Source organism: Molothrus aeneus, chromosome Z (assembly GCF_037042795.1).
Source record: "Molothrus aeneus isolate 106 chromosome Z, BPBGC_Maene_1.0, whole genome shotgun sequence".
In the NCBI taxonomy this organism is placed as follows: domain Eukaryota; kingdom Metazoa; phylum Chordata; class Aves; order Passeriformes; family Icteridae; genus Molothrus; species Molothrus aeneus.
Genome location: NC_089680.1, coordinates 2,062,745 through 2,074,148, shown reverse-complemented (window position 1 = coordinate 2,074,148; position 11,404 = coordinate 2,062,745). Strand labels below are relative to the sequence as shown.

At 45.4% G+C, this 11,404-nt stretch overlaps 1 protein-coding gene across 1 annotated transcript; it reads left to right on the top strand.

Moving 5' to 3' along the window:
* The first annotated feature begins 1,891 nt into the window (after nucleotides 1–1,891).
* Nucleotides 1,892–10,843, top strand: HAUS1 (HAUS augmin like complex subunit 1). Its single transcript, XM_066569115.1, has 9 exons — nucleotides 1,892–2,060; nucleotides 3,131–3,305; nucleotides 4,277–4,412; nucleotides 5,407–5,541; nucleotides 6,496–6,619; nucleotides 7,182–7,247; nucleotides 8,437–8,508; nucleotides 9,594–9,641; nucleotides 10,591–10,843. The coding sequence occupies exons 1-9, from the start codon at nucleotides 2,007–2,009 to the stop codon at nucleotides 10,648–10,650; spliced, it is 870 nt and encodes a 289-aa protein (XP_066425212.1). The 5' UTR covers nucleotides 1,892–2,006; the 3' UTR covers nucleotides 10,651–10,843.
* Nucleotides 10,844–11,404: the final 561 nt, after the last annotated feature.

The following is an 11,404-nucleotide window of genomic DNA, read 5'->3' as shown; positions in this document are numbered from 1 at the left end:
TAAACTCCAGGGCAGGGAAGGTCATCTGTTAAAGGTGCCCCCGCCATTGAATCTTGGATGCTCCATTCCCCTAAAGGGTTGCCCCATCCAACTTAGGGCCAGAACACTTCCAAGGCTGGGGCATCCACAGCTCCTCTGGACACCCTGTGCCAGGGCCTCCCCACCCACACAGGAATTCCTTCCCAATATCCCATCTATCCCTGCCCAATATCCCCAGTCCCTGTGCAGCTCTGCTGGAGCCCCTGGAGGCCCTGGCAGGGGCTCTGAGGTGTCCCTGGAGCTTCTCTTGTGCAGCCCAACAGCCCCAGCTGTGCCAGGCTGGCTCCAGAGCAGAGGGGCTCCAGCCCTGGCAGCAGCTCCGTGGCCTCCTCTGCACTGGCTGCAGCAGCTCCAGCTCCTTGTGCTGCTGGAGCCAGGGCTGGGGCAGCTCTGCAGGTGAGCTCTCACCTGAGCCCAGGGGCAGAATCCCCCCACCTGCAGCACCCCTCAGTCTGCAGTTGGGGATGATTTTATGTCTCACATGTGAGACAGGATTTGGTCTGCAGTGAGAAAGTGCTGAAACTCAGGCACAGTGTGATCGGTCCCTCTGGTAATCCAGAGAGGTTGGTAAAGCCACAGATTCCAGTGGATTCCCCTTCTAGGAATTGAAAAGGTTGAGTGAAAAATCCTCAGCTACTTTGGCATGTGTTGTACTAAAAGTGATTCTTCACCAACTCTTTCCATGCTGCTTATTTCGGAAATCACTTACATTTCTGTAAAAGTGCCTGAGGGGGGAAAAAAATAAAACCCACACGGATGTTAAGAACTAACACCACCACTCCCCCCGGGCCAGGACTTCAGACCCCTTTTTGTGAAGACAATTTTCTGAATATCCGATCTAAACCTCCCCTGGCCCAGCCTGAGGCCGTTCCCTCTGCTCCTGTCCCTGTTCCCTGGAGCACAGCCTGACCCCCCCGGCTGTCCCCTCCTGTCAGGAGCTGTGCAGAGCCACAAGATCCCCCCTGAGCCTCCTTTGCTCCAGGCTCAGCCCCTTCCCAGCTCCCTCAGCCTCTCCTGGGGCTCCAGCCCCTTCCCAGCTCCGTTCCCTGCCCTGGACACGCTCCAGCCCCTCAGGGTCTCTCTTGTCCTGAGGGCCCAGAGCTGTCCCCAGCACTGGAGGTGCCTCAGCAGTGCCAGCACAGGGGACAGGCCCTGCCCTGGTGTTGAAAACGAGAGCAAGCTCCCGGTGCTAGAGTGATTTCAGCACTTATTATAAGAAAAAGAAAGGCCTAAAGCAGGGGCCGGCGGGCCGAGCAGGAGCGCTCCCGTCGGGGGTGCTGCAGCGCCGGCGCTGGGGCTGCTCAGCAGCGATATCCCCGATGCCCCAGCTGGAGCGGCACAGGTTCAGTGGGTCAGAAGCCCCTTTTTATCCTGTTGTTTTTTTCTTTTTTTGCCCCTTTATATTGGTTTCTGTTTGGATCCTTCATTTGCATGAAGGTTTAAGGCTCTCGATTGGTCCATTACAGTTCTGTCCAGGCTGGCTCGTTTCCCTTGGGGGCTGGTGCACTTTACTTAGGTATAATATGGTACGCTGAGTACCGTATTTCCTATAACTACCCTTTTAACCCCTTTTACAATAACCAAACTAACAGTACTCGCTTAACATTCTATCAACTATTTTACAACAGTTTCTAACCTATTTTTAACACTGGGGCTGTGTCACACCCTGGCTGGGACAGCGCAGGGACCATTACCTACATGGGCACCCTGGGCTCATGTCCAGCCGCACCCCCAGACATCTTTCTGCTGTACTTATTGATGCCTTCCTCCTGCATCTCTTCTGTTTCCTTTTTCTGTTGCTGGGGTTCGTTTGGCGGTTTTTTTAACATCTTCCCTTAACGGACAGACGGCGTTTAACTCTCCGAGTAACTATTAAACACGTTTCCACCGCTATTTCCCCCCCTCTCCGGCGTAAGCGGCGGCGGTGCCGCCCCTCAGCCGCCCACTCCCGACAGGCTCCGGGCAGGATGGCGGCGGCGGGAACACCGGGCGGAGATTCGTTCCAGGAGAAGCTTACACGGGTAACGGGGGCCGGCAGGGCTCGCTTTCTCTTTTCTTCACAGTTTTCCGCACGCACACACACACACACAGACACATCGTTCGTGCTTTTTGCGCCTTATGGTGCGGTGGTTTTCTCCATCGCTGCCTGTGTACGCGTACGGCAGCAGGATGAGGGAGGAGAAAAAATACACTTAAAGTTATACGGCTGAGTCCATTCTCCGTCAGGTTAATTAGTCAGGCTTACGCAAGTGTTTATGTTCGTTACATGCTGTTGAACTTCCATGTTCTTCGGTTATTACTGGTCATAATCTAACCTTTCTAATCTAATTAGGTTGGATATTAGGGAAAGTTTCTTTGCTCAAAAGGTTGTCCAGGCCTGGCACAGCTGCCCAGGGCAGTGGTGGAGTCCCCATTCCTGTAGGGATTTAAAAGCCGTGTGGATGTGGCGCTTGGGGCCGTGGGTCAGTGTTGGGCTGGACAGTGCTGGGGGAATGCTTGGACTCGATGATCCTGGAGGGCTTTTCCAGCCCAAACAATTCCATGGTTCCACGATCACAGCCCTACCTACCTGAGAGCACTGTGTTGGTCTCTTATTTCTGACCTTGTTTCTGATGGTACAACTGCTTTGCAGGGCTTTTGGCTTCACGTTGTGATGACTCTCTCCTGTTATCCTGCAGAGAGACTGCTCCCAGTGATGGCTCGGTCACTTTTATCCCACACACTTTAACACGGTGTTCACCATTTTTCCAAACGCCTATTTAACATCTATTGGGTTGTTACTGTGTCTGTAGCCAACAGGTCACGTGAATAAAAAGGTAACATTTTATCACATGGAGATAAGCAGGTATTCCAAGAAATGAGGGAGATAAAAAAGAATATCATATAGTCTTCTTCTAGACCACAGAGGGTGGGTATTTAAAGAAGAGGGAAAGGAATTTTTCTCCCCTTTTCCCACCCATGCCTCCTGGACTGATGTAGGAGTTGCTCTTCAGGAGTGCAGAGTTTGCAGTGGTTTACATTCTTCACATCTAGCAGCTATTTTCTGTCATTTCACATGATTGCTTGCTCTTTTGTCTCCCTTCTCTGGCAGGTTACTTTATGGCTAAAGAAATTATATGGGGGTGTGCCTATTCCAGAATATGAGGTGAATGAAAGGACAGTGGATATTTTGCATGAAATTATGGAGAACAATGAAGAGAGAGACAAGGATGTTATGTTGCTGATAGAGGACATGAAGGACAGGACAAGTAAATATGAAGCAGAAGGTGAGTTTGAAACTCCATTTCTCAGTTCCACCTGAGTCAGGCTGTTCTGAGTGGATTGATTGTATTTGTTGAAAACTTTGGAATATATATAAATATATGTATTTGAAACAGACTCAGATTTTTTTTAATGCGTTTTTTATTACAATTTACAGTGACGTAAGATTGCTCAAGGACAGTTTTTTAAGCCATCTTGAGCAGGCCATAAATGTGGACAAGCAGGTTAATTGCTAAAACCTCCTAGTCTGCTGGGCTGGATAGCACAGCATGGAAATATTGCCTGGATAGAGAGGGAAATGTCCCTGCAGCTCATTCAAGAGTCTGAGCTGGTGCTAAGCCACTGTTAAGGAAAGCCCTGGGGGAGCCTGAAACAACATTGAGATGATTATGTCATGCTGAAGCTGCCTAGAGTGACTATTTTTTAATTTGTTTGGGTTTTTTTTGAGCTAGTGAGTGGTTCAGGGGACCATAGTGTGTTTTTAAAACACATAATAAAGGACTGTCACTTCATAGGCTTTTCTCAGGAAGGAATTTTACTTTTCTGTGCAAAGGCTGGCATGGTACACATGAAGATGTTTTTGTTCCTTCCAAGTGCCTTGGCACCAAACAAAAAATGATGGAGACAGACTTCCTGGGTCTGCCACAAACAAGGCTCAGCCTTGTGGGCTTTGTGGGAAGGTGACCTGGATGTGCTCATTGCTGTAGCACAGGAGTGAGCTCTTGTTTGTCTGATGTCAGACAGACTGGTCAGGGAGGGAATGGAGCAGTGCTTTCTCCCTTTATACACTGAATCTGACAAATAGAGACGTGGCAGCACTTTGGCATGTTTAAGCCTTTTTTAAAAGTGTCTTTTTTCCCCCAACAACAGGCAGGTAGCCAAGTTTCCAGTGTGGGATTGGGTTCTAGCTTTGAAGAGTTCAATAGAAGAGCAGTAATATTTAAAAAATCACTGCTTTGGTTTGTATATTTTCCAGCTGACTACTGGCATGATATTCTTGGAGAAAGCCTGAGTTTTTTGGAAGGCAGTATGTCCAAAGAGGCCAACGATGACCTCACTGACCTGGTACAAAGTGCAATAGAACTTGACGTGGAGGACACTTCTCTTACCAGGTAATTCTTCACACTCTGCATTCGTGGTGAGGGTCTCTGCTGTTTTCCTCTGTTTTTCCACATCTGCAGGTCCAAACTTTGCACTAGGAATCTTCTTTGTCAGGCTCATTTTTCACCCCTTGGGCAGCTTTAGAGTGCATGGGAACTGAGCAAAAAATGCTAGCTCTAGGTTATCCTGGCACAGGAAGGCTCTGAAGCCTGAGAAGGGCCTGGGATGGAGTTAAATCCCTCCTTTTTCTCCTGCTTTTGTGGTCAGTGGCTGCAGGCTGCTGCCAGTTGGACTGTTGTGCCAGGTATCCCAGGCTACAGTGGTGTTCACACTGCTTAGGCAAGGACTGGGGAACTGTGACTGGTCTTCCAGCCTCAGCTCCTCATCCTTGTCTGTCTCATCTGGCCTCAGTTCATGCGAGGAGATTCCCTCTGCCATAGGGAAATGGCATCTGCTAGTCTGGTCTCCTTGGGCCTCTCTCCCTAGCGTGGCTTTGGCCCGTGGCACTGCAACACTTGCAGCAAAGAAGAGGCAGAGTCTGCCTTGGAACCCAATTTTTATGTGATATTTAGGGTCTTGGCACTTACATCTCTCTTCCTGAGCTGGAAGGGGAAGAGCTTTGAGCCACTTGGGAAGAGGAGGGTACTCAGATGCTGCCGGGCACATCTTGTGACCATGCCTTTTCAGGGACTGAATACAGTTTCCCTCAATGACAGTGAGGCAAGCCAGGAGTGGAGCACGTGGTGGTTTTATTCACCAGAGTGCCAATTGTGTTGTTCACTTGCTCACTTACTCAGGTTGCTGGACTGTTTTCCCTTCCATGTGGAAGTCTGTGTTAGTTATGGAAAGCAAATTCCCGTAGTATATCTTATTTAAATTTACCCCTGCCATAACATCAAGAGGAAACTAAGTCATTAATTTAAAGTGTGGACAAAAGAATAACAACAACTCTGACTTTGAGAAGAGCTGATTCCTAAGCATTCCCACTGATTCTCTCTTCACCAGCTTCTACAGTGCCATCAATGACATGACCTTGGAAATGTATAAAACAAAATCAAAAAACAAAGAAATGGAACAGAAATTGAGGATCCTCACGAAAAAACTAACTTCAGCACTGATGGTGGAAAAGCAGTTAGAGAAGTGAGTAATGGATGAAGAAGAGGGAAAGTTTAAAGTAATACTGGTGATTTCTGTCTTGGGCAATGTTGGTTATGGTAACTAACAAGGAAAACTGAATTTTTAGGGGTTTGACACATCTCCAATTCAAAGTATTTGGAAGCATCTATCAAAATCCATGTGTTATGGGTACTTTCAGTAGTCTAAAGAGATCTGGGAAAGCATCAAACCAATTATTTTAAAGCAAAAGTGATCTCCAACCTGTTTTCAGATACAAGTTTCCATCTTCCACCAGTTACTTTTGTCTGAGGCTGAAGACAAATCTGATTTTCTTAGCACATTTAGCATGGCCTCTGTAGTCAGATTAAGAGAGGCAAAACAAAAACCATTCTCAGGTAAGAAGTTCCCTTAACCAGTGTGTAGAAGACATATTAATAGTGATAACTCAAAAAAAAAATCGGTGTCAAGTCATTCCCTGGAGGATGTAATCTGAAGGGCTTTGCCAAGCACAGCACAATCAACCCCAGCCTTGAGTGGGGGCTGGCCCAGATGTTCTCCCTTCCAGTCTAATTATTTCTAGAATGGGGTTTTTTTGTCATTTAAAGTGGTAATTTGCCTTGTAAACGAGATTCCTGTGTGATTTCTGCAGGTTTGCCTCCCCTTGATCTGAGGTTTAGCTTTAGTGTAACAGGTCTCTAAGTGAGTTAGAGAATTATGCACAAGATTATTACCTTTTGCTTTTAGGCATATGGCTTTCTTCTTTGCCTCTATTTTCCCTGGTCTGTGGGGTTCTGGAGGTAACAGCTGTATATATTTCCATTGGAAAATCTCACAGGGAAATACAGGGTTTTCTCAGTTTTCTTCTTTCTTGTGTTTGTTGTATTGCAGAGTTTAGCTTGAGCGTAGGTAAGTAACAGTATTTGTATACTGATACATCTTTGAATGTAACAGCTTTTTCCTTCTGTGTTATTTTTTAAGGGATGTTGAAGAACTGAAGAAATCTCAGGGAATACAACAGGCCAAAGCTGAGACTCAATCCAAGAATTTGAAGTTCCTGGAAGATAAATCTAAGGATCTGAAGATAAGGATTTGTGATGCTGAGGTAGGTGGAAGGAGTTTTCTTACACGACACTGTGATGGGATGACACAGCCGTGGTTGGTTGAGCCCAAATTTGTAGTTACAGAGACATTCCATAAGCTTCCTGAACTCCAGTACTGGGGACTCTTGAGCTAACAGGACAGCATGTGAATATAGTTCAGTTGTCCCTGCTGATCTCTCCTCAGTGCATCCTGTGATCAGTACAGTGCTGTCTCCTCATTCCCTGAGAAACTCTGGCAGGTTACTTTATGGCTAAAGTCAAGCCATACCTGATACCTTGACAAGCACAGGATGGAAAGTGTTGTATTACAGCTGACATTTTCCTGAGAAGCCTTTCTTTAGCCTTGCCGTGTGCACTTCTCCCACTGCTTTTCTGGAAAGACTTGTTATTCTTAATACAAATTTTAGCAGCACCTCATTTTGTACGCCAGCTATAGCTGTGGCTCCAATAGCACACATTTCTGCTGTGGACAACCTGTGTTCTTCCCTGCCTGTTTAGATTTAAACAGAAGGAAATGGTGAAATCTTTCTCCTTGTTGCATTTTGTGCTCTCTCCTGTTTGCAGGCTAAGCTTGTTGCCAGGGGGTTGGACCAATCCCTGACACATGAGGCACTGGTGAAATCATCTGAGGTAGGTTTTTGGATACAAGAGGGATGTTGCTACAGTGGGACAGGCCAGGCTTGCTTGTTGGGTGCTTTCAGGAATTGTAGTTTGCTCTTTGGCTGCCTGAACAAATCTTAATGGTCAAAGGAAACACAAATAAAAATCCTGTAGGTGGATTCCTATGAACTGGGCTCTTTTGGGTGGGTTTGTCTCTCCTAGAGGCATCTACTGGAGAATTTCCACAGAATAAATTCCCTGCCACTGAAAACAGATCTGCCTCCTTTATTTCTGATCTGTGTTATAAACAGAGTGGATATTCTGTGGACTATATCCCATTACATGGCTACCTGTGTATTGCAGTTTCTTGATAGAATGACCCATGTGATCCTTGCTACTTTGTGTGAAGCAAATTTCTTCCACTTTAAAAATGGGAGATAAGGTCAAATTAACCCAAATTCAGATTCACTGTGTGCTATTTTTTTTTTTTGCTGTGTCTTTAAACATAACATTTTTCAGCTTCATCGTAAGCCTAGTGGAACATCTTCAAGAAAAGCACATTTCTTGAGTTTGTAACTACAGATTTTACGTCCTGTGCACTCAACACATCTTCATGTTTTTTGCTGTTATTGTAGTGGGAACTCAGTCTTTCTCCTTACTACTTTTGCTATCTTTTCCTTTATGTTTTTGAGTGGAGCAGTGAAAATAGGTTTCCTGGTTTCTCTGTTGTGCTTCTCACCAACCAGCACTGGGTGGCAGTGCTCACATTGCCCAATGTTACATGAGACCAGAACTAATTTTTATTGGAATATTGCATCCAGAAAGCCACAGGCAAATTTTCTAGGCTTGTCCTCTTCTAGATCCCAAGCATAACGTACAGTTTGACTCCTTGACATTTATAGAACTGCTTTGCCAGGACATCAGTGAAATGGGCAGCACAAATGGCTTTATCTTTTTTATATAACTTTGATTATTTGAAAAGAGTTCAGGACTGTGGAAGGTGCTCAGTTTGCAGCCCCAAAAAGAAATTACTCCCACTTGATAAGCATAAGGGGGAGGAGTCTTTTTGCTACTGTGTGTGCAAAACTTCGATTTTCCATGTGTTTTATAGAGGATGAAATCTCTCAAATTCTGAAATGTTGTAGGTAACTATCTCACTCATTTCCATCAATTCTGCAAATAATTCCCTAGAATATGATCTGCCTTTCTCTCTCTGCAGGAACTGGCTGCACTGCGTAAAGAAATGGAGCCATTGAAGACGGAACTGGCATCCTATCTTGATTTACCTCCTGTAACTATTTGTTCCACTCTTATGTTGTATTTGCCATCAGGTTAATTTTAGTGGCCTTCAGAATGTAAGGGATATCCTTGTGATGCCTTTGGTGGACAGGTAGATGTCCTACAGGTCTGGTAATGATGCAGACCAAAGACTTGATCTCTGTTTATTAATCAAAGCCAAGAAGTTAAGCTTCCTTGTCAGGCAAACTTTGTTCTAACAGAGTAGACAGATTTGCTGGGTAAATTAGTATTCAGGTGAATTAGCTAGAAATTTGACAAAGAAATATGGAAGAAAAGGAATCCCCTAGTATAACCAACTTTTTTAGATTTACCAGTATTTTAGCTGTAATGCTCGTTGGGCCATATTAGTGGACACAGCACATGGTGCAGAGTTTGGAGCTCTGAACAGGATTTTAAGGATCCTGAAGAAATAGCCAAATGTAGGTTTTGTCCCGTAAACTGGCTGCTCCATCATTTTCTTTGATTTCTCTTGAGGGTGCTGGGTACTCAGCTCTATGAAAATGCATGTTTCTTTTCTCCCTCATACAAACACTGATGTCTTGCTACTAGAAAAAAAAAAAGCCTGTGGCTGGAAAAGTGGGACTGCTGCTCTGTTTAATCCATCTTCCTCCAAGAGGCAGCATTCTCCTTCTCTCAAGTGGAACAGGACATTCAAATGGGATTAGGTTCTCCAGTTCCCTCCTCCAGCCTTGCTGTCAGTGGAGACAGGGAGAGCCCCTGGTGCAGGCAGGAGGAGGGGAGGGAGGTTTATCCTTGCAAACTTAGTGTGCTTTGGAAAAGTCTTGCAAAAATATTGTTGAAATCAAGTCCCTTGATTGGTAGGTTTGGAAAATTGCTTAAAATGAAGGGGTTTTTTTAGACTTTAGGCCATACCAGACTTTTGAAAAATACACGATTGCCCAAACCAAGCCAATACTAGACTTTTAATGGGAATACCTTCTGCATGTGGAGTACCTACACAAAACTTCATTAATTGTCCATTAATTTACCTGAGGCTCATCATTAGATTCTTGTAAAGGTGCAGGGACTCTTGTTTCTTGATGAAATGCTGATTTTTATGCCATTTTCTCTCATTAGAGCATTCCCCTGGCGCAAGTGAAGGTTGAAGAAGCGAGAAAAGAACTTGTAAGAGTTTTTTTATCTTTCCAGGAGCTACATATATTAATTGATTACAGATTTACCCACCTTAGACTGTAGTCTTAATGTTCTCATGGGGAGATTTGGTGAGGCAGAAGTTGTAGATACTGATCAGGGGAACTGGTGGACTGATGTCTGAGCTGCAAAGGCAGTCTGGCACAGTGACATCAGTGCAGATTAGGTAGCTATATCCCCAGGAATTTTGTCTATTGGAATCTTTATCCACTCACTGTAGGTCTCAGAAGCTTCCTTGCTCCTCCTGAACTCTCAGAGGGCTCCAGGCTTATTTTAGTCAACATCTGCCTTGTAGACTGCAATGGGGATGTTCCCCTGTAAAACACAGTGCCCATTTCCTCCAGGCTTGAGTAATCTTCAGGTGTGGCTGTTGAGCCAAACACCATAAATCTGTTTGGGAAGTTCATATGTAGCTTTTCTGAGTGAGCTGAGCCACGTTTGAGCCCCATAAAACATGTTTTTGTTCCTTTGGGCTACTGCCTGCTTGCTCATAAGCACGAGTGGTAAGCCTTAAACCTGTGATCAAAAATCACAATAAGTAGGGTAATCACATTAAGATAGGTAAGAGCATTTTGCACATTTTTGGGTGAGACTGCCTGGGTTGGTTCACCACTTGTTTTTGATTCAGGGAGTAGAAGCTCCCCTTACCAGCCTGAGGCTGTTCTGAGGTCAGAATGCTCACCTCTGGGGGGGACCAGTGAGCTGGGACATGTCCAAAATCACATTGGGCACAAAGTAAAGGCAGCTGAGCTTGTCCAGCCTTCTGTTTGGAGGGCAAGTCCATCCAGCTCAACACCAGGGTTATTCCATCACTGCTGACAGCCTCCCAGGGTTTGACCACTGCAGATATATGTTTGTTTGCCAGCAGCATGTGGAAGCTGTCTCATGGTCCCTGATTGCTCTTGGTTTTCTCTCCTGGTAGAAAGCCTTGGATGAAGAGCTCACAAGGGAGATTGAGGCTCTGCCTTTTGAGCTGACATAGCCCAGCAAACCCCAGCTCACCTGAATGGGCCTGCCTGGAACACGATCTTCCTTCTGTTGCCTACCTACTTGCACTAGCAATGCACTTCAGAGCTCTTACCTGTACCTTGGCAGCTTCCTGCTGTGTTCTTCTCTCTGTCAGCCTTGTGTTTATAAGCTTCACCTATTTTTCATTAAATAGCATCCAAACTTGCTGTTGTCTTCATGAGTTATTTTTCCCTCTGTGATACGCACCTGTAAAGCAGCTCTATAGATAAAAGCCCCACACAGTAAGACCTTTCTAGGTCTAAAAACAGTATTTTTGAAGAACCCCTGTGGGACATGACGATTTTGAAGTCCAATTGCCCTTAACAATTCCACCTCAAATGTCATCTTCCACGAGGGTTCCCTGAGCTCTGTTATTTCTATGCCATCACCACACCAGCATTCCACACTTTCAGGAGTGTTTTGCATATGCCAGCTTTTAGAAACCGTTTGATTCCAAAGCCAAAAATCAGAAAATCTCCTGTGGAGAGGGAAAAAGCAAAACCTAGAAAGAGTGGTAGCACCTGAGGACATTGAGCATGGATGGGCCTGTTTGTTGTGGGAAGCATCCAGGCAAATAGTGGTGGTCTCAGTGACAATCTGTTTGCAATTGGAATTGCAAGAGAATACGGCCATGAGAGCTGTTGCTTCATTGCAAAAGTTGATTTTCCACTGATCTGCAAGATGAGAGGTTCAAAATTACACTGCTGACAATAAAACCCACAAGTGTG

What these genes read in the sequence shown, in the direction of transcription:
- HAUS1 (XM_066569115.1), top strand. Translation starts at nt 2,007, where the DNA reads ATGGCGGCGGCGGGAACACCGGGCGGAGATTCGTTCCAGGAGAAGCTT. An exon ending in GTGGAAAAGCAGTTAGAGAA is followed by an intron (nt 5,542 to 6,495) that starts GTGAGTAATGGA and finishes TTATTTTTTAAG; the next exon opens with GGATGTTGAAGAACTGAAGA. An exon ending in AAGAAGCGAGAAAAGAACTT is followed by an intron (nt 9,642 to 10,590) that starts GTAAGAGTTTTT and finishes CTCTCCTGGTAG; the next exon opens with AAAGCCTTGGATGAAGAGCT.